This window comes from Capsicum annuum, chromosome 1 (genome assembly GCF_002878395.1).
Source record: "Capsicum annuum cultivar UCD-10X-F1 chromosome 1, UCD10Xv1.1, whole genome shotgun sequence".
Taxonomy (NCBI): Eukaryota; Viridiplantae; Streptophyta; class Magnoliopsida; order Solanales; family Solanaceae; genus Capsicum; species Capsicum annuum.
The window spans coordinates 2,796,713-2,822,099 of record NC_061111.1 but is presented as its reverse complement, the minus strand read 5'-3'; the positions used below and the strand labels follow the sequence as shown (position 1 = coordinate 2,822,099).

The 25,387-nt window shown below is 38.0% G+C and overlaps 1 protein-coding gene across 2 annotated transcripts; it reads right to left on the bottom strand.

The window, feature by feature from the left end:
• Positions 1-18,083: 18,083 nt before the first annotated feature.
• LOC107864477 (endoglucanase 18-like) lies at positions 18,084-25,019 on the bottom strand. 2 transcript variants are annotated; one of them, NM_001324888.1, is given in 8 exon segments: positions 18,084-18,613; positions 19,298-19,464; positions 19,920-20,028; positions 20,584-20,736; positions 21,209-21,286; positions 21,436-21,636; positions 22,594-22,806; positions 24,300-24,987. In NM_001324888.1, coding segments are annotated over 8 exon segments (1,521 nt in total). In that variant the 5' UTR covers positions 24,498-24,987; the 3' UTR covers positions 18,084-18,211.
• Between the last annotated feature and the right edge of the window lie 368 nt (positions 25,020-25,387).

The window sequence follows — 25,387 nt, the reverse complement described above, 5'->3', positions numbered from 1 at the left end:
GGAAGGTTTTGATTGCTTTTGGGATGAATTTCATGTGACTAAGGATAAGTGGGAGAGAAAGCGTCTTGAAGTCTTCACCCTCGCTTTGTTAGGTACTTTAGTATTTCCACTAGAAGAAAGACGTATTAATACCCGTTTGCAATCTGTGGTGATGGCCCTATTTTATAAGGATCAAAACAACAAGGGCATTAATCAAAAGGGCAGGTTCACTCTTATACCCATGATCTTAACAGAAATATATAAGGCTTTAACTGATGTGAAGGGAGGAAGGAGATTTTTTGAGGGCAGTAACCTGATATTGCAGATATGAATAATGGAGCATTTGCATGTGCCTTCTTTAGTTAGACTAGACGTGTTAGATCGTTGTATTCCCAATCGAGTGAAAGCCATGGACTCCAGGTTGCGTTTGGATAAATTCTCGTTACCCGTGTGAGTCGAGGCTTGGATTGAATTTCTTGAATCAAGAACCTGGGATAACATTTTGTGGACTTATCTGTGGCTTCGACCGAAGATAATCTTGTTGGGTTGTCAGACGCAGTTCCCTTTAGTTATGTTAGGGCTCAATTGCACTAGACAATACAATCCTTCTAGGGTAATGCACCAGTTAAGTAGGCTGCAGGACGTGCCACCAGCAGTGGATCTTCGGAAGGATGTTGAGTACTTCAAGGACCAAGCCTTAGGTGAGAGCAAGTACGAGCAGTTTTGGAAGCATGCAACAAAGCTAGGTGTGGACACACTCAAAGAAAGTTTGGATAATCCGGGCCACACTCAGGGATATGAGGTTTGACTTCAATCTATCCTTCGGGGTATCAGTCAACCCTTACCAGCGCAGCTTAGAGGGAGAATACAGGAAGAATGCATAGTAGACGACCATCAGGATGAAAGTGCGGGGTCCAAAGCGGAAATACTGAGAGTTCAGTTAGCAGATTTGTTTAAGACGGTAGAAAGGTGTCAGAATAATCTTTCCAAGTGCACTCCTCATGAGGCAGGAATACGGGCCTGAAGCTTCTTCCCCAAAATCAGGGTGTCTTTACAGGATATGCTACAAAGTTTAAATGGGAGAAAGAGAACTTCAGAGGCAGGTCCATATCAGCTAGGGTCATCACGTAGAGCACCAGTCTGAAAGACTATTTCTTATCTTATTTCAGTTTGAGTCTTTTATGTGTCTGTCATTATAGAGGGTGTCTGCTTTAAGTCGAATTCAAATTATTTTCGGTATTAGGGTCTTTATTAGTAATCTCACGTATGTCGTCTTAGGGGTCTAGAGTGTTGTTTCGTATTTGTTGTTTAGTTTTAAAGTGGTCCTAAATTCTTTGTATATTTTGTTGTTTCTTTCATCAAATATTATGATGTTACGTCTTTCCTTTGTTTGTTTATTTTCGCTTTCGCAAAAAAAAAAAAAGTGGGCGATGTTTATGTACATGCTTCCCGAACTACGCAAGATCTGATTCATGTACAACATGATACGTAGGCAACCTACTTTTGGGTTCGATGTTTCGTTGTTTTTCACTATTTTTTCCTCTTCTAAAGAAAAACAAAAGCCATAAAGAATGATAAAATAAAGGTAGATAACGAGAGAAAACAAAAACTAGAGATGGATACGAAAAAAAATGTAATAATATAATAATAATAATAATAAGTGTAGATAAAAAAAAATAGTGTAGACAAAAATCAGGATGATGTTAAAATGACCTTGCTACCCTCAAAAGCTGGTAGAAATGAACATGAATTTAGGACAATTTTACCAGTGTGATTCCCACGTTCGTTGTGTGCCCTAATCCTAACGGATGTCGTCTTTGATGAGCATGTTCTTTCAGATAACAGTGGTAGGTTTGCAGCACTCTGGCTAGTCACCCATACTTCACTAGATCCAAAGCAAAGTTCGTCATAGCTAGCAGGGAGATTGAAAATTCGCTCATTGACCCGGATCAGGATCACAGGGAAGAAAGTTCTGAACACAATGATGAGGTAGTAAGGCTCAGGCAACAATTGATAGATTTACACCGGGCATGGGCCAGCGGAATGCCTCCTCCTCCGCTCCCTGAAGGTCTTGGGAATATCTCTAATTGCCCACTGCTCTCTCAGGCGTAATTCTCTGCTCCTACTGAGTCACCTGAGCACGCGCCAGGATTCACTCCGCAACATTATTATCCTGGCAGTTCTGGTGTGCCCTTGGCAGTTCCCCAATTAAGACCAGCTGCTCAGCCAGCGCCACCGATCACACCGGTATTCGTGGCTCCGCCACCATATGAAACTCCCATATATGTTGTGCGTCCCACAATGAGGCTTCCTAGGTCTGCCAGTGATCCAGTACTGAAGGTTCCAGATAGTCAGTATTATGCCCCTGAGCCTACTTTGCAAATGAATGAACCATATGGGTACACTCAGCCGCCTGCATTTCCATTTGATACAGAGAAACCTGTCGCAGCAGAGGAACAGGATATCATAGCCCGGAAATTGAAAAGTTTAGAACAAGCTATGAGGAATTTGCAAGGAATCGGAGATTATAGGAGTGTTTTCTATAAAGATCTTTGCATGTTCCCAGACATCAACCTTCCCCCTGATTTTAAGATGCCTAAATTTGAGAAGTATGTAGGACACGGCAATCCCGTGGCACACTTAAGACGTTATTGCAACCAGTTGAGGGCTGTAGGAGGAAAGGAAGAATTGCTCATGGCCTTCTTTGGCGAGAGTCTTTCAGATCTGGCCTCAGAATGGTTTATCGATCGAGATATCGATAAATGGAACAGCTGGGATGATTTGGCTTCTAAATTTGTTCAACATTTTCAGTATAACATCGACCTATTTTCGGACAAAAATCCTTGGTCAACATGAAGAAAAAGAGCACTGAAGGTTTTAGGGAATACGCGATAAGGTGGCGTGAACATGCCGCCAGGGTAAAGCCTCTAATGAAAGAAAGTAATTTGGTAGAAGTTTTCATTCAGGAGCAGGATGAGACCTATTTTCAACATTTACTTTCGGCAATGGGAAAGTCTTTTATAGAAGTCCTCAAAATGAGGGAGATGATAGAGGACGGAATTAAGACCGGCCAAATAGTGAGTTTTGCCGCATTAAAAGCCACCACACAAGCTATTCAAGGTGGATCTGGCGCATTTGGAGGTAAAAAGAAGAAAGAGGATGTAGCGACTGTCGTAGCTGGAACCCATTCCTATCCCAAAAGACCACCTCGCCCCTATCCCCAATCCCAAGCCCAAGTATACGCCCAAGCTCCATATATTCCTCCCCACCATTACTACCCTCCACAAAACCCTTTATATTCCATTCCACCACACCCGTACCCAGTATATAGCGCGCAGCCATATGCCCAAACCCCTTCTTAGCCGCTGTGGCACGCGCAAGCTCCATAAAATTGCCCATTCGCTCCACCAAATTACCAAAACCCCTACAGACCCAGTTTTCAGCCTAGGCCCGAGTATAAGAAGGAGAGGACGGTAAAAAATCAATTCACACCTCCTGGGGAGTCATATGCTAGCTTGTTTGATAGGTTGAGAAAGTTGAAGGTTTTAAGTCCAATTCAAGAAAGGCTTTCAAATCCACCACCGAGGAATCTCGATTATTCTTTAAGGTCTGCGTACTGTTCTGATATGTCAGGCCATGATATCGAGAAATGCTGGCATTTAAAGAGAGCTGTCCAAGATTTAATTGACACAAATTAGATGCTGGTCCAGGCCCCAGAGGGTTCAAACATTAACTAGAATTTGTTGCCAACCCATGCTGAAGCCAATATGTTAGAATTGATATATGACGGGAAAGAGTCTTCGAGGGGTTATAAGCCTATTATCAAGATACAGACCATTGAGGAGAAATCGGTAAATGTAGCAGAGTCTTTGAAAGCAATGTCATTAAACCGGGAAGGAATGAGAGAAGATAAAGCCCTAGAAAGCACAAAGAAGCCCCTGATCACAGTACAAGGCACCAGAAGGTATGTTGATTTAAGTCAGGATAAACATAAGTTGACAGTGGTGGGAGCTCTGAGTCAGCGCATCTTGACGGTGAAAGGAGCACTGGCAGTGCCTATTGTCCTCAAACCGGTGACCCAACCTCCGATAGTTGATATGAAAAGGGTTCCCTGGAATTATGGGCGGACTGTGATGACCTATCACAGAAAAAAAATTGTGAAAGATGTAGATGAGGTAGGGGGTTTGACTAGGTCAGGAAGATGCTTCGTGCCTGAAAGCTTAAGAAAGTCCAAGTCAATGGTGAGTGGACCGTCATCTATCAAAAAGCCTATCACCGAAGAAAAAGCTGAAGAACTTTTGAAAAAGATGAAGATGCCAAAGTATTCAATATTAGACCAGCTGAAGAAAACCCCTACTCAAATTTCTCTTTTATCTTTGTTGTTGCACTCCAAGGAGCATCGTGATGTTTTACTGAAGGTATTAAATGAAACATATCTTCCAAGGGAGAATACAATCAACCAACTTGAGAAAATGATTGGAAAAATCTTTGAGGTCAATCGAATCAGCTTTTCTGAAGATGAATTGCCTGTTGAAGGTATGGGACATAACCGGGGCCTTTAAATTACAGTGAAGTGTGAAGATTTTTATGTCACTCATGTTATGATTGATAGAGGTTCAGGTGAAAATATTTGCCCTATTTCTTCTTTGCAAAAGCTGAATATTGGTGCTGACAGGATCAGGCCTAACAATGTATGTGTTAGGGCTTTCGATGGTGCAAAATCAAATTCCATTGGTGAAATAGAATTAATGTTGACCATAGGGTCTGTTGAGTTTGCCATAGAGTTTCAAGTATTGAATGTAGACTCCTCTTATAATCTGTTGTTGGGAAGGCCGTGGATCCACAAGGCCAAGGCGGTTGCATCTACACTGCACCAAATGATTAAGTTTGAGCACGACAGGCAAGAAGTAGTTCATGGTGAAGGAGATTTGTCAGCCTACGAAGATTCTCCCTTGTCTCTTATTAAAGCAAATAACGTAGAGGAGACATTCGTCTATCAAATTTTTGATACAGTGCCAGTGAATCGTATTTTTGAATGGCAAGTTATACCGAGATCGCAATTGTCTTCTGCTTCTATCATGATGGTGAGTGAACTTTGGAAATACGGATTTGAGCCAGGAAAGGGTTTGGGAGCGTCTTTGCATGGTATAGTTCATCCCATATGTCCGAGTGAGAATGTGGGCACGTTTGGTCTGGGAGTTGAGCCTATGGCTGAAGATCTGAAGAAAGCCAAGGGAAGAAAAAAGGAAACATGGTCACTCCCTCGCCCAATGCCACTACTCAGCGAATCATTTGTTAAGAGCGGTGTCACGAAGCATGTGGAATTTGAAGTTGATTTATTTGATGACTTCCAGAACCTTTTTATTGAAGTTGATATGGTCGAAGCAGGCGAAGGTACCAGTATGACAGACGTGCAATTCATTGGTCCAATTGTCCGGCTCAATAATTGGGAAGTCACCCCTCTCCCCGTTAGGAGGGAGTTTTGGTAGTTTATTTTGTTTTTCTTTCTGTTTATCCGAGTTATTTCAGGGTTGTAATTCGGATTTTAGTTTGTTTATGTTATGTTGGCATCTATGTTTAAACCCTTCTATCTTCTTATTTAATGAAATGCAATGTCCCTTTTGTTTCGTGTCTAATATATTTTGTTTCGCTTTTTTACACAGTTCTCTTTATGCTGATTCTAGTGACATGACATGCATGCGCAATTTTCAGCCTGATCTTAAAATCCAAACTAATCAAGATGTAATGAAGCAGGATGGGGAATATGATGAAGAAGAAGCACTAGAAGAAATAAGCAAAGAGTTGGAACAGTTTGAAGACAAATCGAATCTTAATATGAATGAGACCGAGCCAATAAATCTAGGGGATCAAGAAGATGTTAGGGAAACTAAAATCAGTGTACATGCCTTGCCATAGCTAAAAGATGGAATGATCCAAACATTAATTGATTATAAGGATGTTTTTGCATGGTCTTATGATGATATGCCTGGTTTAAGTACTGAATTAGTAGCTCACAAATTGCCAACTTATCCCGCATTCCCTCCTGTCAAACAGAAGTTGAGGAAGTTTAAAATTGATGTAAGTGTTAAAATCAAAGAGGAAATCATGAAACAACTTGAAACCAAAGTAATTCGAGTGGCTCGTTATCCCATGTGGTTAGCCAATGTTGTTCCCGTACCAAAGAAAGATGGCAAAATTTGAGTGTGTGTTGATTACCGTGATTTGAACAGAGCAAGTCCGAAAGATGATTTTCCACTTCCCAACATTCACATTTTGTTAGAAAATTGTGCTAAACACGAGGTTGCCTCTTTTGTGGATTGCTATGCCGGATATCACCAAATCATTATGGATAATGACGACGCAGAGAAGACATTTTTTATCACACCATGGGGGACTTATTGTTATCGAATGATGCCGTTCGTTTTGAAGAATGTTGGAGCAACATACATGAGAGCCATGACCACTATGTTTCATGGTATGATGCATAAGGAGATTGAGGTCTACGTGGATGATGTGATTATTAAGTCAAAAAGTCAGGCCGACCATGTTAAAGATTTAAGAAAGTTCTTTGAAAGGCTTCGCAGGTATAATCTCAAACTCAACCCTACAAAATATGTATTTGGAGTTCCATCTGGAAAGCTGTTGGGGTTTGTAGTCAGCCGTCGGGGAATTGAATTGGATCCCTCGAAAATTAAAGCCATTCAGGATTTGCCCCCGCCCAAGAATAGAACGGAGGTGATGAGTTTGCTTGGTAGACTGAACTACATTAGCAGGTTTATTGCTCAACTCACGAACACTTGTGAGCCCATATTCAAGTTGCTGAAAAAAAGTGTTGCGGTAAAATGGACTGAAGAATGTCAGGAAGCGTTCGATCGAATCAAAAGATATTTGTCAAATCCGCCCGTGCTGGTACCCCCGGAGCCTGGTAGGCCTTTGATCTTATATTTATCAGTCATGGACAATTCTTTCAGTTGTGTCCTGGGTCAACATGATGTCACAGGCAAAAAGGAGCAGGCTATTTATTATCTTAGCAAGAAGTTCACCACTTATGAGGCCAGGTATACTCTTCTTGAAAGGACGTGTTGTGCCCTAACTTGGGTAACACAGAAGTTGAAGCATTATCTCTCATCCTATGAGGCCAGGTATACTCTTCTTGAAAGGACATGTTGTGCCCTAACTTGGGTAGCACAGAAGTTGAAGCATTATCTCTCATCTCATACTACTTATCTCATCTCCCGCATGGATTCTTTGAAGTATATCTTTCAGAAGCCTATGCCGACAGGTTGATTGGCAAAGTGGCAAATATTGCTTACCGAGTTCGACATTGTATATGTGACTCGAACCGCCATGAAAGCCCAAGCCTTGGCAGATCATCTTGCTGAGAATCCCATCGATGAAGAGTACGAGCCATTAAAGACATATTTTCCTGACGAAGAAGTGTCGTGTGTCGATGAAGTCGTTATAGATGCTGATCCAGGTTGGAGGTTATTTTTTGATGGATCTGTCAATATGAAATGAGTCGGAATAGGTGCGGTTCTTATCTCTGATTCAGAACAACATTTCTCAGTAACAACACAACTTTGATTCTACTGTACTAATAATATGGCAGAGTATAAAGCCTGCATTCTTGGTTTGAGGTTAGCTGTTGATATGAGAGTCCAGGAATTATTAGTGTTGGGAGATTTGGATTTGCTCGTCCATCAAATTCAAGGCGATTGGGAGACGCGAGATTTGAAGCTCATCCCGTATCGACAATGCTTGCAGGAGCTATGTCAACGGTTTGTGTTGGTAAAATTTAGGCATATTCCAAGGATTCGCAATGAAATTGCTTATGCTTTAGCCACTCTGTCTTCAGTTCTCCAACATCCTGATAAAGCGTACATCGATCCAGTGCATATACAGAGTCGTAATCAGCATGCTTACTGTAATGCGGCTGAAGAAGAGCTCGATGGAAAACCCTGGTTCTTGGATATCAAGCGGTACATTCAGTCAGGAGAATACCAGTATATGCCACCAACGATCAAAAGAGGACTATTAGGCATTTGACTAGTGGATTTTTCTTAAGTGGGGGAATCTTGTATAAGAGGACCCCAGATCTAGGACTTTTAAGGTGTGTAGATGCAAAAGAAGCCTCGGCAATCATGGTTGAAATACACTCTGGAGTATGCGGGTCGAATATGAACGGTCATGTCTGGTCAAGGAAGATTCTTCGAGCAGGTTATTACTGGCTAACACCCCGTATTCAAGAACATATATTGACGTATTCAAGTACGTGTATTGATCTTATTTATATGAAATTAATTTTATTTTATTTTATTTATACCGGAATTTGCCCGTCGATGGTTCCATACGAAGGTTATTGAATAAGCTTTCCAACGATATAAAGATTTCCAAAAACGGATAAGTTTCGGATATAATCGAGTACGTTCGAAACTATAAAATGGTGGCCGGGATATTGGGAATAGTAAATGTGCAGGAAAATTTCCTGCACACAAACTACTGAGGTCAGCCATTTTTTTGGGTCAACTTTGAACGATCATAACTCCCTTAATATAATGAACTGGGAGAGCTTCCACCTATGAAAAGAAATATCTTTGAGTCTTCTTTCCAACGCAATTGGTTTCATCCAAATCCGACATCTGAGTAATGAGTTATACTCGTTTTACTTCAGCCTCTCAAAATAGATTTTTAGGGTCAACTTCAAACGATCATAACTCCTTGTACAGGACGAACTGGGTGGCCTACTTTATATTAAATAAAATTCCTTTAAATTATCTTTCTAACAATACCAATTTCACCCAAATCCGATATCGGAGCAAAGAGTTATGGTCGATTTACTTTAGCCTATCAAAACAGTCCACCATGGACAGATTCGGATTTACTTAAATTTTAAGGGCAATATGGTCATTTTCCATTACCTTATGGACGAAAATTGGTCATTATATACATATACTTAGCCTCATATCCATCATTTATCATCCAAATTATTGAAGAATAAGAAACCCTAGCCTAAGTTCTACTCCAATTATCTTGTGATTCAACCGTAGAAAATCCAAATTGATTCCGTAGTTGTGTTCACCGTCTCGAGGGCTTCGAGAAGCACCCCTTATTTGTGCCAACAGGACTTCGAAATAAAAAGGGTCATTTTATGGTAAGGATGTAAATTATGTTGGTGTTATTTATATGGATATGTATATATATATGCATGTGAGCATAAGAAGTATGTTATTTGATTGTTGTTGAAAGATGATTGGAAATGATGTTGGATTATTCTTGTGCATAGTTGGATTATGTTGAATTGTGGAGGGATTTGGTGTGATGATGTGGTATTGAAATGATGATTATATATATATATATACACATAAACCGATTGTTCAAGTTGGTTTTTGGAATGCTTTGCAAATATTGGTTGTATGGAATTATGGAAGAGAATTGTGGTGTTGGGTTGCTAATACTAGATGCCAAACATTTCATTGTAGATAAGTGATTTGTAAAGGCGGAAAGTTGTGTTGAATTGGTATCCGAATCTACAATGAGGTATGTAAAGCATACTCTAACGATGTTCTTTGGCATGAAAACACCAATGTTCCATCAAGTAAGATTCCGAGGTTGTCCAAAAACATGTATTGTTCTACATTACCAACGAAATTGTTTCCATTCTATAAAGTGTCAAAATGTTTCATTGATATACTGAAAGGCTCCTATTTCATTATTGTGATATTGATGATTCCGAAATACATTGTTGATGTACCAATAAATCTTTATTACATCGTTATTGTATAGAAAGTCTATTACTTGGTTCCTATTGATGTATCATTATTCCAAAGGTACTATATTGGCATGAACACTAATGTAATAATCTCAAAAGCTTTTGAACTAAGTTATTGGAAAGATCTCTTATGTGTGTTACTTGATATACGTGTGGGTGGTAGCTCAGGGGCTTAAGCCTAGCATGAGCCGATCTCGATATTTGATATGATTACAGTTGATATGCACTGGGGGCAGCCTAATGGTCACAGTACGGTACAGTATTGATTATTGTTAGGTGGTTGGAGGTTCGGGAGGAGGAGGTAATGGCGAATAATAATTATAAAGAATAAAATGAACGAATGTATACCGTTCCACAAATATGTTTGAATTCAAGAACCCAATTCAGATTAATGATAATGTACATGATCCTAAAAGTGTTTATGAAGTGTGGTTCACTTCTATTATGATTTATTCACTTGCGTCTAATTTTCTTGATCCCCCATATCACATATGATTATTTACAGCTTTACATACTCAGTACATATTTCGTACTGACGTCCCTCATGGGGGACCTGCATTTCATGCTGCAGGCACAGGTGCTTCAGCTCATTCACAGCATAGATAGGAGCCAGGTCATACAACTATTGTTGGTGAGCTCCAGTTTACTTCGGAGCTTTCCGAGTCGGTCCCTTATGTTTTGTTATTGTACGGGAGTCATGTGTGGGCGGGGGTTTGTTCCGACCCTAGTTATGTCATGTATATCCTAGAGGCTTTGTAGACATAAGGAAGGGTAAAGTCATGGAAGTTTATATAGTGATGTTATATTTGTATATGTGGTGGCCCCGACGGTCAAGTATTATATATATATATATATTTGTATGTGTTTTGCTGATACAGGTAATTAGACCCTTCTATATGCAACGAAGTGCTATCCAAATTTTTGGTGACATGTAAGTGAAAGTACAGGTATTTGAACGGGTTCTCCCGGGCCTTCTCGGCTTTGGGTGCCAGTCCGGCCCGATGGGATTTTGGGGCGTGACAGGGATTCTATTCAATTTGATCGAAAGTGTCATCAATGTCAGGTACACGGTGATCTGATACGTTCTCCTTCTGTTGAGTTGCATACAATGGCCGCTCCATGGCCATTCGTGGCTTGGGGAATGGATGTGATTGGATAGATTCATTTTGGTAGCCATTGACTACTTCATAAAGTGGGTAGAGGCAGTAACTTTCAAGTCAGTGACAAAGAAGGCTGTGTTAGATTTTGTTCATGCCAATATCATTTGTAGATTTGGAATTCCTAAGATGATCATTACAGACAATGCTGCCAATCTCAATAGTCATTTGATGCAAGAAGTATGTCTACAGTTTAAGATTGCACATCGAAATTCTACTCCATATCGCCCAAAGGCCAATGGCGCTGTAGAAGCCGCCAATAAGTATATAAAAAAAATACTGCAAAAGATGGTACAAGGATCTAGACAGTGGCATGAAAAGTTGCCGTTTGTATTGCTAGGTTATCGCACCACTGTTCGCACTTCAACAGGGGCAACTCCATATTTATTGGTGTATGAGACAGAAGCGGTCATCCCTGTAGAAGTTGAAATTCCCTCTCTTTGAGTCATTGTAGAAGCAGAGATTAATGATGACGAATGGGTAAAAACCCGACTGGAACATTTGAGTTTGATTGAGGAAAAAAGGCTAACGTCTGTGTGTCATGGCCAGTTGTATCAGAGGAGGATGGCTCGAACGTATAACAAAAAGGTCCATCCCAGGAATTTTGAAGTTGGTCAGTTGGTATTGAGACGTATCCTTCCTCACCAGGTTGAAGCGAAAGGCAAGTTCTCCCCTAATTGGCAAGGTCCATTCGTTGTGAAGAAAGTGTTGCCCAATGGAGCCTTATATTTGACAAATATTGAAGGCAAAATGGCAGAAATGGCTATCAATGCTGATGCGGTCAAAAGATACTATATATGATATTTGATCCTTTGTTGATTTTGTTGCATGTTTAGTGCTTGTATTTTTGAAGATTGATATGATGAAGGCATTTTATTCTTCTATCCAAACATTGTGTCATCCCTTGTTTACCCGTTTGAGCTTCATTTTATTTTTCTTTCATACCCCTTTTTTGGAATCAAAATAGAGTCAAAGATAAATGTCAAGAAAATAAGAATAAAAGAAAGAGTTCGAAAATTAAAAAAAAGAAAAAAATCAAAATCAAATCAAAACAAAGAACAAGCTGATGGAACTACGTCCGACCTGATTCTCCTCTCTCGGGAGTGAGATACGTAGGCTGCCCTATTTCAGGCTCGGTCTAACCAAATAAAGATTTAAGATTCACCCAGTCGACAAGACTGGGGCATGAGTTAATGTGTTGTTTGAGTCGATTCCAAAAGTTGTAGGTCCCACCACCACTTCAAGTATCGTTTGAGCCTCTTATCATCTTTTCTAACCTTAACCAAAAGCCAAGTTACAACCAAAGAAAGTCCTTCAGATCAATTTTTGATAATGTTAAGGCTAAGCATGCAATAGATATGCCGATACATTGTGAAGTACCACTTGTCTCCCTCAACAAAAGAAATCAGGAAAGAAATACCAAAATGAAAGAGTCTTATTGGTGAAAACCCCTGTGGGCATCATAAGGCAACGGTGAGTTGAGAGAAAATGAAAATGACAGAGTCTTATTGGTGAAAACCTTTGCAGGCATCATAAGGCGAGGGTGAGTGGAGAGAAATAAAAAATGAGAGAGTCTTATTGGTGAAAACCCTCACGGGCACTGTAAGGCGATGGAGAGTTCAAGAGAAAAGTGAAAAGTGAGAAGAAAGAGATTTGTTGGCGAAAGTCTTTTAAGATGTCGTTAATCGAATGTGACGTATGAGTCCAATGGAGTTGAGGAAGCGGCTCAGCGGCTAAGGTACGAACTCAACAACAAATGGGGAGTTTGGATAGAAAGATCAGGCAGCTCAATCCAAAATGCATGTCATACACATTGGAGTTGGTTGTCGTATTCAGATAAGTTTTCTTTTTGAATATGGGACATTGCCCTTTTCTTTCATTTACATATTCATGCTTTTTGTCTTCTTATGTCATTTATCAAAATAAAAGTCACCATCATTTCTTTACATTTTAAGCCAAGTCTGTGTCAAAACAAGCGAGAAAGGATTTCAAAATTTACTACCAGTCTTTTCAATTATGTGAGGAAAAGTCAAGGAACAGCACAGGAAGAAATATGATCGTAATTCAACATGAAGCAAAGGAAGTCTATCAACCGACAGGCTATTGGATTCGTAGAAACATTCAGATTTGGGAAAAGAGCGCACCTCAGGGGCATGGTAAAATGGAAACCCGTTGTTTGAGTCAGAACTCATTTCCCTCAATCTGGATCCGGGTCAATGATGCGGCAAGACAGTACAAGTACTAGCGATTTGGAACAAAGATGAAAGGAACGAGTGCTGGGCAGATACCTGAGAAGCCAAGATCTGCAAGCCATTACTAAGTTTTTAACTGAAAAATTTTCTTTGTTGAAATAGGGGAAAATTCATTTCACTTGATTCAGCTACCATTGAAAATGCACATCCGTGGGATTTTACTTTCTATTCAGGACCCTCCTGGAAAATAGGATTTTTCTTTATGTTCAGGACCTTCCTGTAAAATGGGATTTTACTTTCTGTTCAGGACCTTCCTGAAAAATGGAAATTTACTTTATCTTCAGGACCCTCCTGAAAAATAGGATTTTACTTTCTGTTCAGGACCCTCCTGAAAAATGGGATTTTACTTTATGTTCAGGACCCTCCTGAAAAATGGGATTTTACTTTCTGTTCAGGACCCTCCTGAAAAAATAGAATTTTACTTTCTGTTCAGGACTCTCCTGAAAAATGGGACAACACTTTCAAAAATGAAATACCACTTTATTATAATTCTTGTTTGGGATAATTTTCGTTCTAGTTTTAATTTTGGATTTCAGGAGCCCGCCTGAAGAACAGGGTGATGAAATAGCAAGTCAGAGGCCCACCTGGAGAACAAAGTGGAGAAATGAAAGTCAAGCAACAAAGTGATGAAATAGCAAGTCAGGAGCCCGCCTGGAGAATAGGGTGAAAAAATGAAAGGTCAAGCAACAAAGCGAAGCAATTGAAAGCCAAGCAACAAGTTGAAAGAAATTGCAAGTCAGGAGCCCGCCTGAAGAATAGGGTGATGAAAGTCGAGTCAAGAACTAATAGAAGCTGTATAGATAGGATTTTTGTAATTTCATTTATGTTTTAACTTGTAATTTTCATTTTTGATGTAATAACAGAGCCGCGGACCGGAACCTCGATGGAACCTCACTCGACTCTCCAACTCGGTATAGTTCTTCTCTTCCAATCCTTCGAAATACCCGTGACTTGATTCTTTTATAACTTGGGTAGGAAGGACGTCTTAAGTCAAGACTCGGTTGTCCTTTTTCCTTCTGTTTCTTTCTTTGAATAATGGTCGGGTCAAAATTTGGTCTCGCTGTCTACTTCTTTGCCTGAAAACACTTCGTGTTTACATTCAAAGGGGGCATGATGTAGACACCTAATTCTGTCCCTCCCGGAGACCCAAGTTACACATTTTTATCCCTGCCTTACCACGTGCCCTTACCTGTATGATTATATCCCATAAAAATACAAAAATAACAAACCCACTAACAAACCTAATCCCCAATTATTCTTTTGTAACAAAATTAACCACTCCTTCTATCAATTTTGGACAACACATCACTACCCCATGCCCCATACCCTACCTCACCTACCCTACCCCAATACCCACCCTCACAGCCTATATACACGCAAACAATTGATACGCAAAAAAGGGGAAAAGAGGAAACAGGCAGAACATTTTTTTCTTTTCTTCTTCAGAGGACTCTCACTCTCTCTCTCTCAACAAACTTCTCTGGCGACCAACCAAACGACCCCATCGGCATCCATGGCTGACGCCGTCCATCTCAGCACCGGCTAGCCTTCTCTTCCCCTCTCCCTCGACCGCCATGCCGTCAGCAGCCACCGACGACCTAAGCCACCACGCCGCCGTCGCCATCACCGGCGAGAATCCAACCAGCAAACCAGCGTCGCTACCATTGCGAACTCACCGCCTCCAGACGCCTCCAAGCCCCCCTCCGTTCTCCTCCAGCCGCCGCTCCGCTCCGACCAGCCTCCATCGCAGCACCAGTGCGCCTACTCTGTCGCCAGCGAAACAGCCCGCCTCCCTCCCCGTCGCCGCCAGAGAAGGCAGCAAAACCACCAACCGTCGCCTCACCCACCGGAAAACGACGAGTTCTTCGAAACCCGTCTCTGGATTTTCCATCCGTTTTTCGCCGGAAATAGTAAAACCGTCGTCCCACAACAACATCCAACCCGCTTTCCATTGGTTCCGACGAGGTCTGATTGGAACAGAGAAATGGTTTTTTTGGTTTTGTTTGGAAATTAGTTTGGTTTTGGGTTTCTGTTCAATTTGCAAGCTAGGAGTCGAGGTTTTCCGTTCGAGAGTTTCGACCGAGCCTTGATTGATTCACTGTCACCTAATGAGGCGGTTTTGGGGTCACTGATCAAGTTTGTTTGACGTAGGGGTTCTCCGTTTGAGGATTTTGGTTCTCGAGTTTCTTTATTATCAACGATAACGAGTTCTATTAAGGTCCATCTCTGTAACTCTACTCTTTCGTTTTCTCGGATTTTGGTTAATGCCGTGATTTTGTGTTTTGATTGAATTTTTAGTAAGATATTGATCGTTGTTGTGGATATGTAGGAGTGGTGTGCTTAAATGCTTGAATCTCCGTTGGCTGTATATGTTTGATGTTGATTTTAGATTTTTAAAAAGTGGTTTGATAACCGAAAAATTTGTTAACCATGGCTTAAGGATTAAATTTGTTGATTTGGGGGTCGGGATCAAAAATTGATAATCGAATAAGTTGAAGGTTGTTTGGATTCATTACTGAATATTGTCGAATTGGATAGTATCATGATAGATCGAGTGGGTAGGCAATCGTAGGTTCGGGTAGGCGAAATTTAGGAATAAGTATTTCGTTGGACGTTCGAATGTGCGTGTGAATGTTTCTTTCTAGTTTATCGTATTTAATTCAAATGTATTTATTTAGCCGGGGAATGCCCCGAGATCACTTGTATTTATTCACCGGGGAATGCCCCGACGTATCATGTTGGCGAAAAATGATCATGATGAAGGCCCGAGGCGTCGGGTAGAGCATCAGTTTAGGATTAGCGTAGGTTTACTTTCAGTCTCTTTTTATTTCGGGTTGTAATAATTGGACTGGACTTTACATTTTGGATTGTTTTATTTTGTTTGATTATTTTGTGTGCTTTTGTGGTTTGTACATTTCGTAATGCCAAAATAGTGGATACACTCTACCAAGCGACCGTGGTTGAACCACGGGATCGAGGGTAACACCTTCCCCTCGGTCAACAGAATTCCTTAGCCGGAGTCTCTGTTTGCAAACCAGTTTAAGAGTCAAATGGTTTCGAAAAGGATTTTCCAAAGGTGACTTGGCACACTGGATTATGTCAAGTGGCGACTCTGAATAAAAATGTAAATAATCCTTTTCCGAAATAAATTTTCATTTCTTGTCACTTAAATAATAAAACCCTTTTGGACTTTAAACTAAATCTTTTTTTTGGAGTACGAAAAAAAAAGGGGTGTGACATGAGGTATGTAGTCTTTTTTTTAATAGTTGTAGGCTTCTTCTTTTTTATTCTGTAGGCATCCAGTTGTAGGTTTCAGTCTAATAAGCCAACAAAATATAATTTCAAGGGACGTAATAGTATATACTCTAAAAATAAAAAATAATTAAACTTATATTTTAACTTATTTTAAAGTTTTTTTTTTTTTAATATAGCAGGTGAGGTATGTAGTCTTTTTTTTAATAGCCATAGACTTCTTTTTTCTTTTTTTTTTGTTCTGTAGGCGTCCAGCTGTAGGTTTCAGTCTACTTTTTTAAAGCTTAATGGGGATCGAACCCACGACCAAGTCTGAAGTAGCTATCCAACAATCTTGTGTCAGGTGGTTCAAAATTAATATATGTACATAAATATAGATTTTCTACCTTATATATACAACGTAATTTTTTGTCGATGAGGTTCGGGTGAACCCCCTCGCCACGCTACGTAGATTCGCCCTTGATTTCAAGGCAAGCCCATGAGATATATTGTCCATTTTAGCCTAATATATCTTATATATATCTTTTTTATTTCGTCATTATCAAGCTCGAATACAAGTGTATAATATGAACTTTATCTTATTCCTTGTAAATTTCTACGCTCTCTCTCCCTTTCCAATATCGAATTGCTCTAAAATATCATATGCATCTAGGGGCAGAGCTAGTGCTTCAATTATGGATTCGGCCAAATCTAATAACTTGGACTCAACCTTTATATTATATTTTAAAACTATTTAATATATTACAAGTAATTAATTTGGAATTCTGTAATTTTAACAAATTAGAATTCCAATTCAATAAATTTTAGATCCCGATGTCTCTTTGTGGACATCCTTTCTTCATAAACTTGTCAAGCTAAAAGCTTGTCGATCTCAGTGGCGTAGCCACATTAGAGCAAAGTGGACAGTTGAATATCCTCTGTCAATAAATTATATTGTATATATAAAAAATTATATTAAATATGTAAATTAAAAATAATTTGTCATACATATATATTAATTCCTGAATATTCATAACGAAGTTTTTGACTTCGTCACTGATCGATCCTTCTCAGATATAGAAATTACATCACTACTAAATTAGGTGTGGTCAACTATATATGTGCCAAAATTTTCCTAGTACGCGTGGATATTGAACACTATGCAAACTATATACTCTTAATTAAGTCTTACGTACCTGTTTTTTTCAAGACTGCCTCTGGTTTGGTCAACATTTTGGGCCATAAATCACTATTACGAGTATTTCAGTAGGGGCGAATTCATGATTTTTTTTTTTAGAAATTCGAAAAACTAAAAATATAGCACGTAGAGTTTGAACGTAAAACATCTAGGAGAATTTTGCACCCCCTGAGCCACTAAGCCGAAATACTAGTGTTTAGGAGTTTCAAAATCTATATATACACATAAAAAATAAAAAAAGTTATCTTGCATATACAGTGTAATTTTTTATCGAGGGAGTTCGGATGAACACCTTGACACTCGGCTTCTAGATCCGCCCTTTCGATTTGTTGGATAAATATAGATAATTTTGTAATAAATTAAAAGACAGTTCTATTTTTTTTCATAGTTTGAGATAAGTTGTATGGGGAGTTGAGGACTAGTAATTATTATCGAGATAAGTTATTTCTATTCGAGGGTGGAATAATAATACAAAGATGTATTTATCCGATCGACTCTTAAATCGAAGGCATAAGTAATGATTTTATTGAATTATGAGCCTGTAGGATGATTATACATTATATGTACCATACAGTAAAACATTATATGTAGATATATTTATTTCTGACTATAGATATTCAATTTTTTACTGTGAAACATTCTTCGTGCTAATTTGTTTATCACATAAAATTGGTTCGTTAAATTGTGAATTAATTTGCCTTCTATTTTGACCAATCAAAGCGGCTACGGATCCTACAAATGCTGCATTCATATAAGTCGTGGGTTCAGAATGAGAGTAATCTGATCTCGAGTCAACAAATTGATCCCCAGAATTGGGCCCACCAACAATCGCACCAACATGTGTGTTGGGGTTTGGATTGTTGATACTGTACCACGAACTATAGCCATCGTTGCAGCCCACCCTGGCGGGGTGGTTATAAATTGAAGGAAGTGATGAGGCTCTATGGTGGAGTTGTGTTGGGTATTTGTTGCCAAATCCAACCATGTATGACATTTGAAGTGGATTGTTACCAAGTATGTAGTCTACCTGAAAAAAAATAACGAGTTTTGAGTTTTATGTATTGATAATACAAAATAATATTTATACGAATCTAATTATTTAAGAGGAATTTTTTGTATCCAAGTATTGATTGGTAACATAGAAAATGACTAGTGATTTGTTGTAACATCTTAAATTGAATGTTAAAATTTGTTATGCTATCTGTATATATAACTTAAATCGAAAACTAAAGAACAAAGTTTTTTATAGAGTTAATACATGGAACATGATACTTGGATGTATTTGGGAAATCAAGTGTTTTTTTTAAATTTAAAAAATAAGGAAGTATTTGTTCTAGAGAGTTGAGATGTTTAGCTAAGCTTTTAGAAAAAGCATATATATTTTTTAGTAGTAGCAGAAATCATTTTTCAGAAGGCGAAAACAATAACATCAACCCATAAGCACTTCTTCAAAGATTGAACAAGCACTAATTCCTGGTCTACTATTGACAAAAGTGTTTTTTAAATCAACTAGCTTGACACACGTTGTTATTTTTTTGAATGTGCTTTTTTGAGAACACTTCTAATAAAAGATAATTTTCAAATAAGCAAATTTTAAAGATCTGGCCAAAACATACTACTTAAATAGGCCAAGGCTAGACTCTATTGGTTGCATAGAACAAGTTTATTTAATGTTAATTTGAAGAAAGTATATAAATGTCCAATATTTAACCTGTGATTTTGCAAAGGCTTTAATCTTGGAGGTGGAAAAATTAACAGATCCACATGTAATTCCCTCTTTTCCAGCTGCATCAAGGACTTTAGAGTACATAAAAAGTACCATGGTGGCACCAGACACATATTGCAAATTGCTACTATCTCTAAAAAACAATAGTCCACCTGCAAATAGTTGAAGAAACTATAGACTATATATAAAAATTCAAATATATATCAAGTATAGAGTATATAAAATTTGATACTCCCTCCGTCTGAAATTACCCGTCCCAACTTGAGATGACACTGCTATTAAGAAAACAATGATTGATAATGTACCTTACCATTTTGCCCCTATTAATTGTGTCATGTTGTTAGTTTCAATATTGATGGAGTTATTATATGGCTGATACCAAAAACACTTTTTGCATGGATAATTAGGATTATAGGATTACCAAAGTCTTTGCAGCATTTTTCAAGATTTGATAATTCAATGCTAGTAACAAGGAGTAATCAATTACTAAGGTTATAATGGGGAAAAAATTGTCTTTGTCTTGATTAACGAAAAAAGATAAGCAAAATGAAAAATCAAATTAGAAAATTTGGAACGGATAATTTGGCGCGGAGGAGTAATTAATTACCCGGGGTTGTCTTAATCTGTACAGAGCTACTTCCTGGCATTAATGCACAAACAAATGAATCAGCATCTTTCTTGAACTTTTCCAGATTGCTCTTCCCATTAAGAAACTCCTGATCATCAAATTTGTACTTGTATCAAATTTCAATTTAGTTATGTTGAGCTACTCATAGAATTCAATATCTTTTTTGTTTCCCACCCGGTGTCCAATATCCGCGTTGGAGCACGGCTAGCAGAGGTGGAGCCAGCTTACCTCCTCCGACAGAAAATTATACTATTAGGATATGATTAAAATGATTTATATATATATTATAGATGTCGAACCCCTTCGGTGAGTTTTTCTTTAGATTTTGAACCCCTCAGCAGAAATCCTAGTTCTACCTCTGACGACTAGGGACAGTGCTTCCACCAAAAAGTTTCCACATCCAAGTCGAGAATCCGAAACCTCTGATTAAGGAAGGAGAGATCCCAACCATTCCACCACAACTCAGTCGGAAGAATTCAACTCATTATGACAATAGATATAAAGTTATATACATTGTTCGAGTAAAAAAGTATAGAAGGGACTAGAATTACGTGTAAAATTTTACTATGAGTCTTAATTGGAAACCTGAAATATTGGTGCTTTCAGTGTATATACAAAATATTTTGCAATATAAAGGATTAACCTTGGCTAGTAAAATTTGGGCTCCAGCAAACTTGTTATCCCAACTGAATTCAGAGGGACATTGACTCCACCCTTGGTTATTTAAAGCATAGTTTAAATAATTGTTTCCTCCACCTGCCTTGTATAGCCATGCAGCAGCCCACAACAATTCATCCTATCAATATTTTAAAAAGCACTAATTAAGTTATGATTTCAATAAAAAGAGATAAGCATCCAGTACCCCCGGAACCATGGTCAACTTTAGTGTATTTTTATCATCCTTTTGTGCTGACATAATAACTTTATTACATAAAAGTGGGGGGTTACGTCAAAAGTGTCACGTCAGCTAAAAAGGTGCAACATCAGCTAAAAGTAGTTACAAAAATACACTAAAATTGAATTTAGGGGTAATAGGACTCCTGTAAAGTTGGAATGTGTCGTAGCAAATTTGGTCATAGTTCAAGATTAGTACTAGATGCTTTATTCTAATAAAAATAAACTAACAATGAGACTATGCACAACAAAATACAGTGTAATTTCACAAGTGAGTTTGAAAGCTCAGTGTTATGTACACAAATGTTAGCCCTGTATATGTGGGATACAGAGATTGTTTTTGAACGCTCAATAATGAGGACATTGAAAATTACCTGATAACCTGAGTAAGAGCAGTAGAATGGGCAAGAAGCCTGGTAAGATCCTCTATACTTGTCCGCAAATGCAAATAGCTGTGCTCAGGAAAAACGAAACGTGAATACGTTAATAGCCTGTTTGACCAAACTTTAAAATTTACGTAATTTTGAAGAATATTTTTTTTTTGTCAGAAGTGTATTTTCTGAATAAATACATACATTTGAAATTGAAATTGTATGCTTACAGATTGGGATCTTCTTAATAATTTAGCAGAGTAATTGGAATCAATATTTTTGAAAACAATAGACGCAGCAGCAAAAGCAGCAGCTACTTCAGCTGCAACCTCAGAACCTGGAGAATTTGATGTGATTTTATATAATGTTCTTGGTGTATCCATGTCTTCTGGTCTCTCCCAACATTGGTGATCTGCATTTCCATCTCCAACCTGTCCACATTGTAATATATTTGTAAATATTACACAACTAAGTTCCCATATTTTCTAAGGAAAAAGGGCAGCTCGATGCACTAAAGTGCCGGCTATGCGCAGGGCCCGGGAAGGGCCCCATCACTAGAGTGTATTGTACGCAGCCTTGCCTTGCGCATTTCTGCCGGAGGCTGTTTTCAAGGCTTGAACCCGTGACTTTCTGGTCACATGACAGCAACTTTAATTTACTAATTACTCCAAGACTCCCCTTCCTAGTTCCCATATTTTCTAATTTTATATATTTGTTTTGGCTGGGAATACACTGGCTATGTTGTTGTTGTTTTTTTGGCTTCTCATCCAGTGGTGTTCGTATATGATTTAGAGCCCGACTAATTTAGATATGCATTAGAAAGTGCTCCCTACCAACAAAAGCGCTCCCAGGATTGAAGTTTATGGATTCTGGATTTCATTTCCTTTGGGTTACTTAGTTTTAAATTAATAATATGTACTATATCAAATAAATTTTTTAAAACTAGTGAGTCCTCCCGAATTCATACCACGGATCCCATAGCTTTTAATTTACCTCCGCCTCTACCTACCAAATATGACTTCATTCTCACCGCTCAAAGTAGGACATCTACTAGACATTCCACCACAATCGTGATTCTAATTTCGAATATGATAAAGGTAAATTTATTAAAAGCTTAAAATAAATAAATACTTCTAGTCTCTACTAGCTTGAACTTTTAGATAATGTAGTACACATGATTCAATATGGTATTACAACACAAATGTTTTAGATACAAGTACTCTCATTTCCACAAAAAGAATTTTTACTTACAAGTGATATATATCATATGCTTTAGCTACAATAAGAGAGAATTTTCAGTACTGTTTAGCTCAGGTGGCATGCTGCAGACTTAAAATAAATACGTAATGTTTCTAATAATTTAAATTTTTAGATGAGGCGATGTTCACCTGAGTATAGAGAGTGGTAGTTGAAGTATGGGCTCGAATTAAGAAATTTGTGCCCCATCGAATTGCACGTTGGAGGTGGGGAAGTTGGTTTGCAGAAGAGATTTGTGTTGGGTATTCAATAGCAGCCCAACTCAATAAAGTTAAAGAAAAAGCCATGGGCCATCCAAATTTCACGTTGTCACCAGCATCATAGTACCCGCCAATTAAGTTCACCTATAATTGAATAATGGTTTATAATGAGTTTTTTTTTCATAAAAAAAAAGAAGATTATGTACCTAAACAATGATCGATGACATTTAGTTTCTTTCCAAACTTTGAAATGAAATATACAGTTACAAAGTACATAAAATTGTTGGAATTAATTACTAAATGTGAAGTAAATATTACTCCAACTTATTATTTCGTTTCGTGCATCAAAACGAGCTGAATGTTAATAGTTCAGCATGAGTGCATGACATATATGTTTTTGTGCATTATCGATATATAAAATATTCTACACTATCAAATGAACTTGATTTGCTGTTGCAGGTTAAAAAATTGGGTAACCTACAAGGGCGGAGCCACCTTTACCTCCAGTGGCGGAGCCATGGCCGACGAAGGGTGGTCAGATGAACACCCTTCGTTGGAAATTATTTTCAAGTATATAGGTTAAATATAGATATTTATGGTTATATATATGTTGTTGCACACCCTTGACAAGCTAGAGAAGCATAATCCAGTGGTCAAGAGTGTGCATTTCTGCATCAACAACCCGGGTTTGAACCTTGGCAGGTTCAGCAGTGCTTTATTTTCTTTTTTCTTTTAAACAGTAAGGGAAAATATGAACACTCTTAACCAAAAGTCTGGCTCCCCTGTTTGTCTAAGGGGTCCATCTGAACCCCTTCGACGGAAAATTATACTATATATTTATACATGATTAAGCTAAGATTATCTTTTATGTATATATAGTTGGCGTTGGACCCCCTTCAGCTAGTTCATATGTTTACTTCTGAAGCTCCTCAATAAAAATTCTGACTCCGGCATTGATGATAACCTACAATAGCTGGTCAAGTCTACCTAATAGTATAGAATATTTTTTACACTAAGACTTACAGTGCGCAAAACTTAAATTCTTCTTGTTTCATATAATGGGTGGCTTGCAGTAGTGTTATTATATTAAAGACTCGTGAGCATGTATATAACTATCGGAAACAACCTCTCTACCTCTTTTGAGGTGGTGGTATGGACTGCGCACACTATACCCTCTCCAGATCCCACTATGTGGGAATATAGTGGGTTTGTTGTTGTTGATGTTGTGAGCATGTATATAACAAGGAGAACCATGCATTAGTATTAAGCTTTCAAAATTCTCTTGGCATAACCTATGACTCTTTTTCATAATCATCGGTCATCATAAGCTAGAGGAGAAATTATTATCTTTAAATGAAGTACCCAATGTAGTTCGAGAAAAATAGTCTCTTCAGTATGATAGAAAAATCATTAATCTTTTTAAGACGGATGAGTATATCGAAAAGAATATGCATGAGAACTTTAGTAATTATATGCACTACAACAAAAAAAATGATAAATTGAGGAGTTTAACACTGCAGCAAATAGTGGAGGCTTATGTATAACCTCTGCGAATTGCAGTTTCAAGCTCTCGCAATTAATTTACCCTTTTTTTTTTTTTTTTGGTAGTGATAAAGCAATATGAAACTCATACATACATGTTCAATTTTGCCATCAATGAGTGCAGAATCTCCTCTCCATTTGACTCTTTGAGATACTGGCAGTCTCCCAGAACGTTGTCCTTCAAAAAATAAAATAGATTTGCCAAGTGCATCTTTATAATCTTGAGCAATAATTGGACCAGCTAATAAGCACAAGAAGAATATAACAACCCAAATATTCGTTGAACAAGCCATTATTATATATATTATATTATATTATATAACATATATGGTTTATGACTATTTAATATTTATGTCTATATGTTAGAAAGTTTGATAATGTTATGGTGGTATTTATAGGGCATGTGAGCTATTGCCTATTAGAGATTTTTGTTTCCCACAATTTTTTTACACAATAATAAATTGCAATCACAAATTAAAATATGAAAAAACATAATTTTTTATTGATAAATAATATGGACATAAATCAGTTTCTCTCTTGATTTTCTTCATAATTCGAGGGCCGTCAATAGTGTATTTTTTGAACGTAGGAATATTTGAATTTGATATAAATTTCTCCGTAATTCGAGGATCGTCAGTAGCGTATTTTTCAAATGTAGGTATATTAGGATTTGATATGAATTTTTCCGGCCGTTATTTCTCGAAAGTAAGACTATTTGGATTTGATCTCCATAAAAGGAGAGAGGGTTTGTGTATATATGATTATCAAGATGAGAGAGTTTTGATCTCTTTATGAATACTTTTTGATTTCCCCCCCCCCCCCCCCCCTTTATATAGGCATAATTCATATAGGCATAATTCAGGTTTATGATGTAGACTCCACAAACTCTTAACATAATTTGAATTCTTCTTGAAGAGTCACAAATTTTACAACTCTACAAACTCTAACAGAAATTGAATTCTTCTTGTAGAGTCCACAAATTTTCGATGTCTACAAATGTCCACTTCAATGCTTGTCGGTGTGTAGACTTGATAAACTCTAAGATGAATCTTGAAGTACCCATAGAGCTTCCATCTTTACGCCTGCCATAATTGTTTCCAATAATTTTTTATGAATAATAAATTGCAATCACACGTAAAAATATGAAGAAACATGATTTTTTATTGATAAATGATGTGGCTAC

Bases quoted from the DNA above. Each gene is read 5' to 3' on its own strand.
- LOC107864477 (XM_016710852.2), bottom strand. From the start codon at position 24,497: ATGGCTTGTTCAACGAATATTTGGGTTGTTATATTCTTCTTGTGCTTA. The intron at 21,287-21,435 runs GTAAGCATACAA...TCCTGAGCACAG, and splicing joins TATTAAGAAGATCCCAATCT to CTATTTGCATTTGCGGACAA. The intron at 20,737-21,208 runs GTAATTTTCAAT...AAATATTGATAG, and splicing joins GCTCTTACTCAGGTTATCAG to GATGAATTGTTGTGGGCTGC.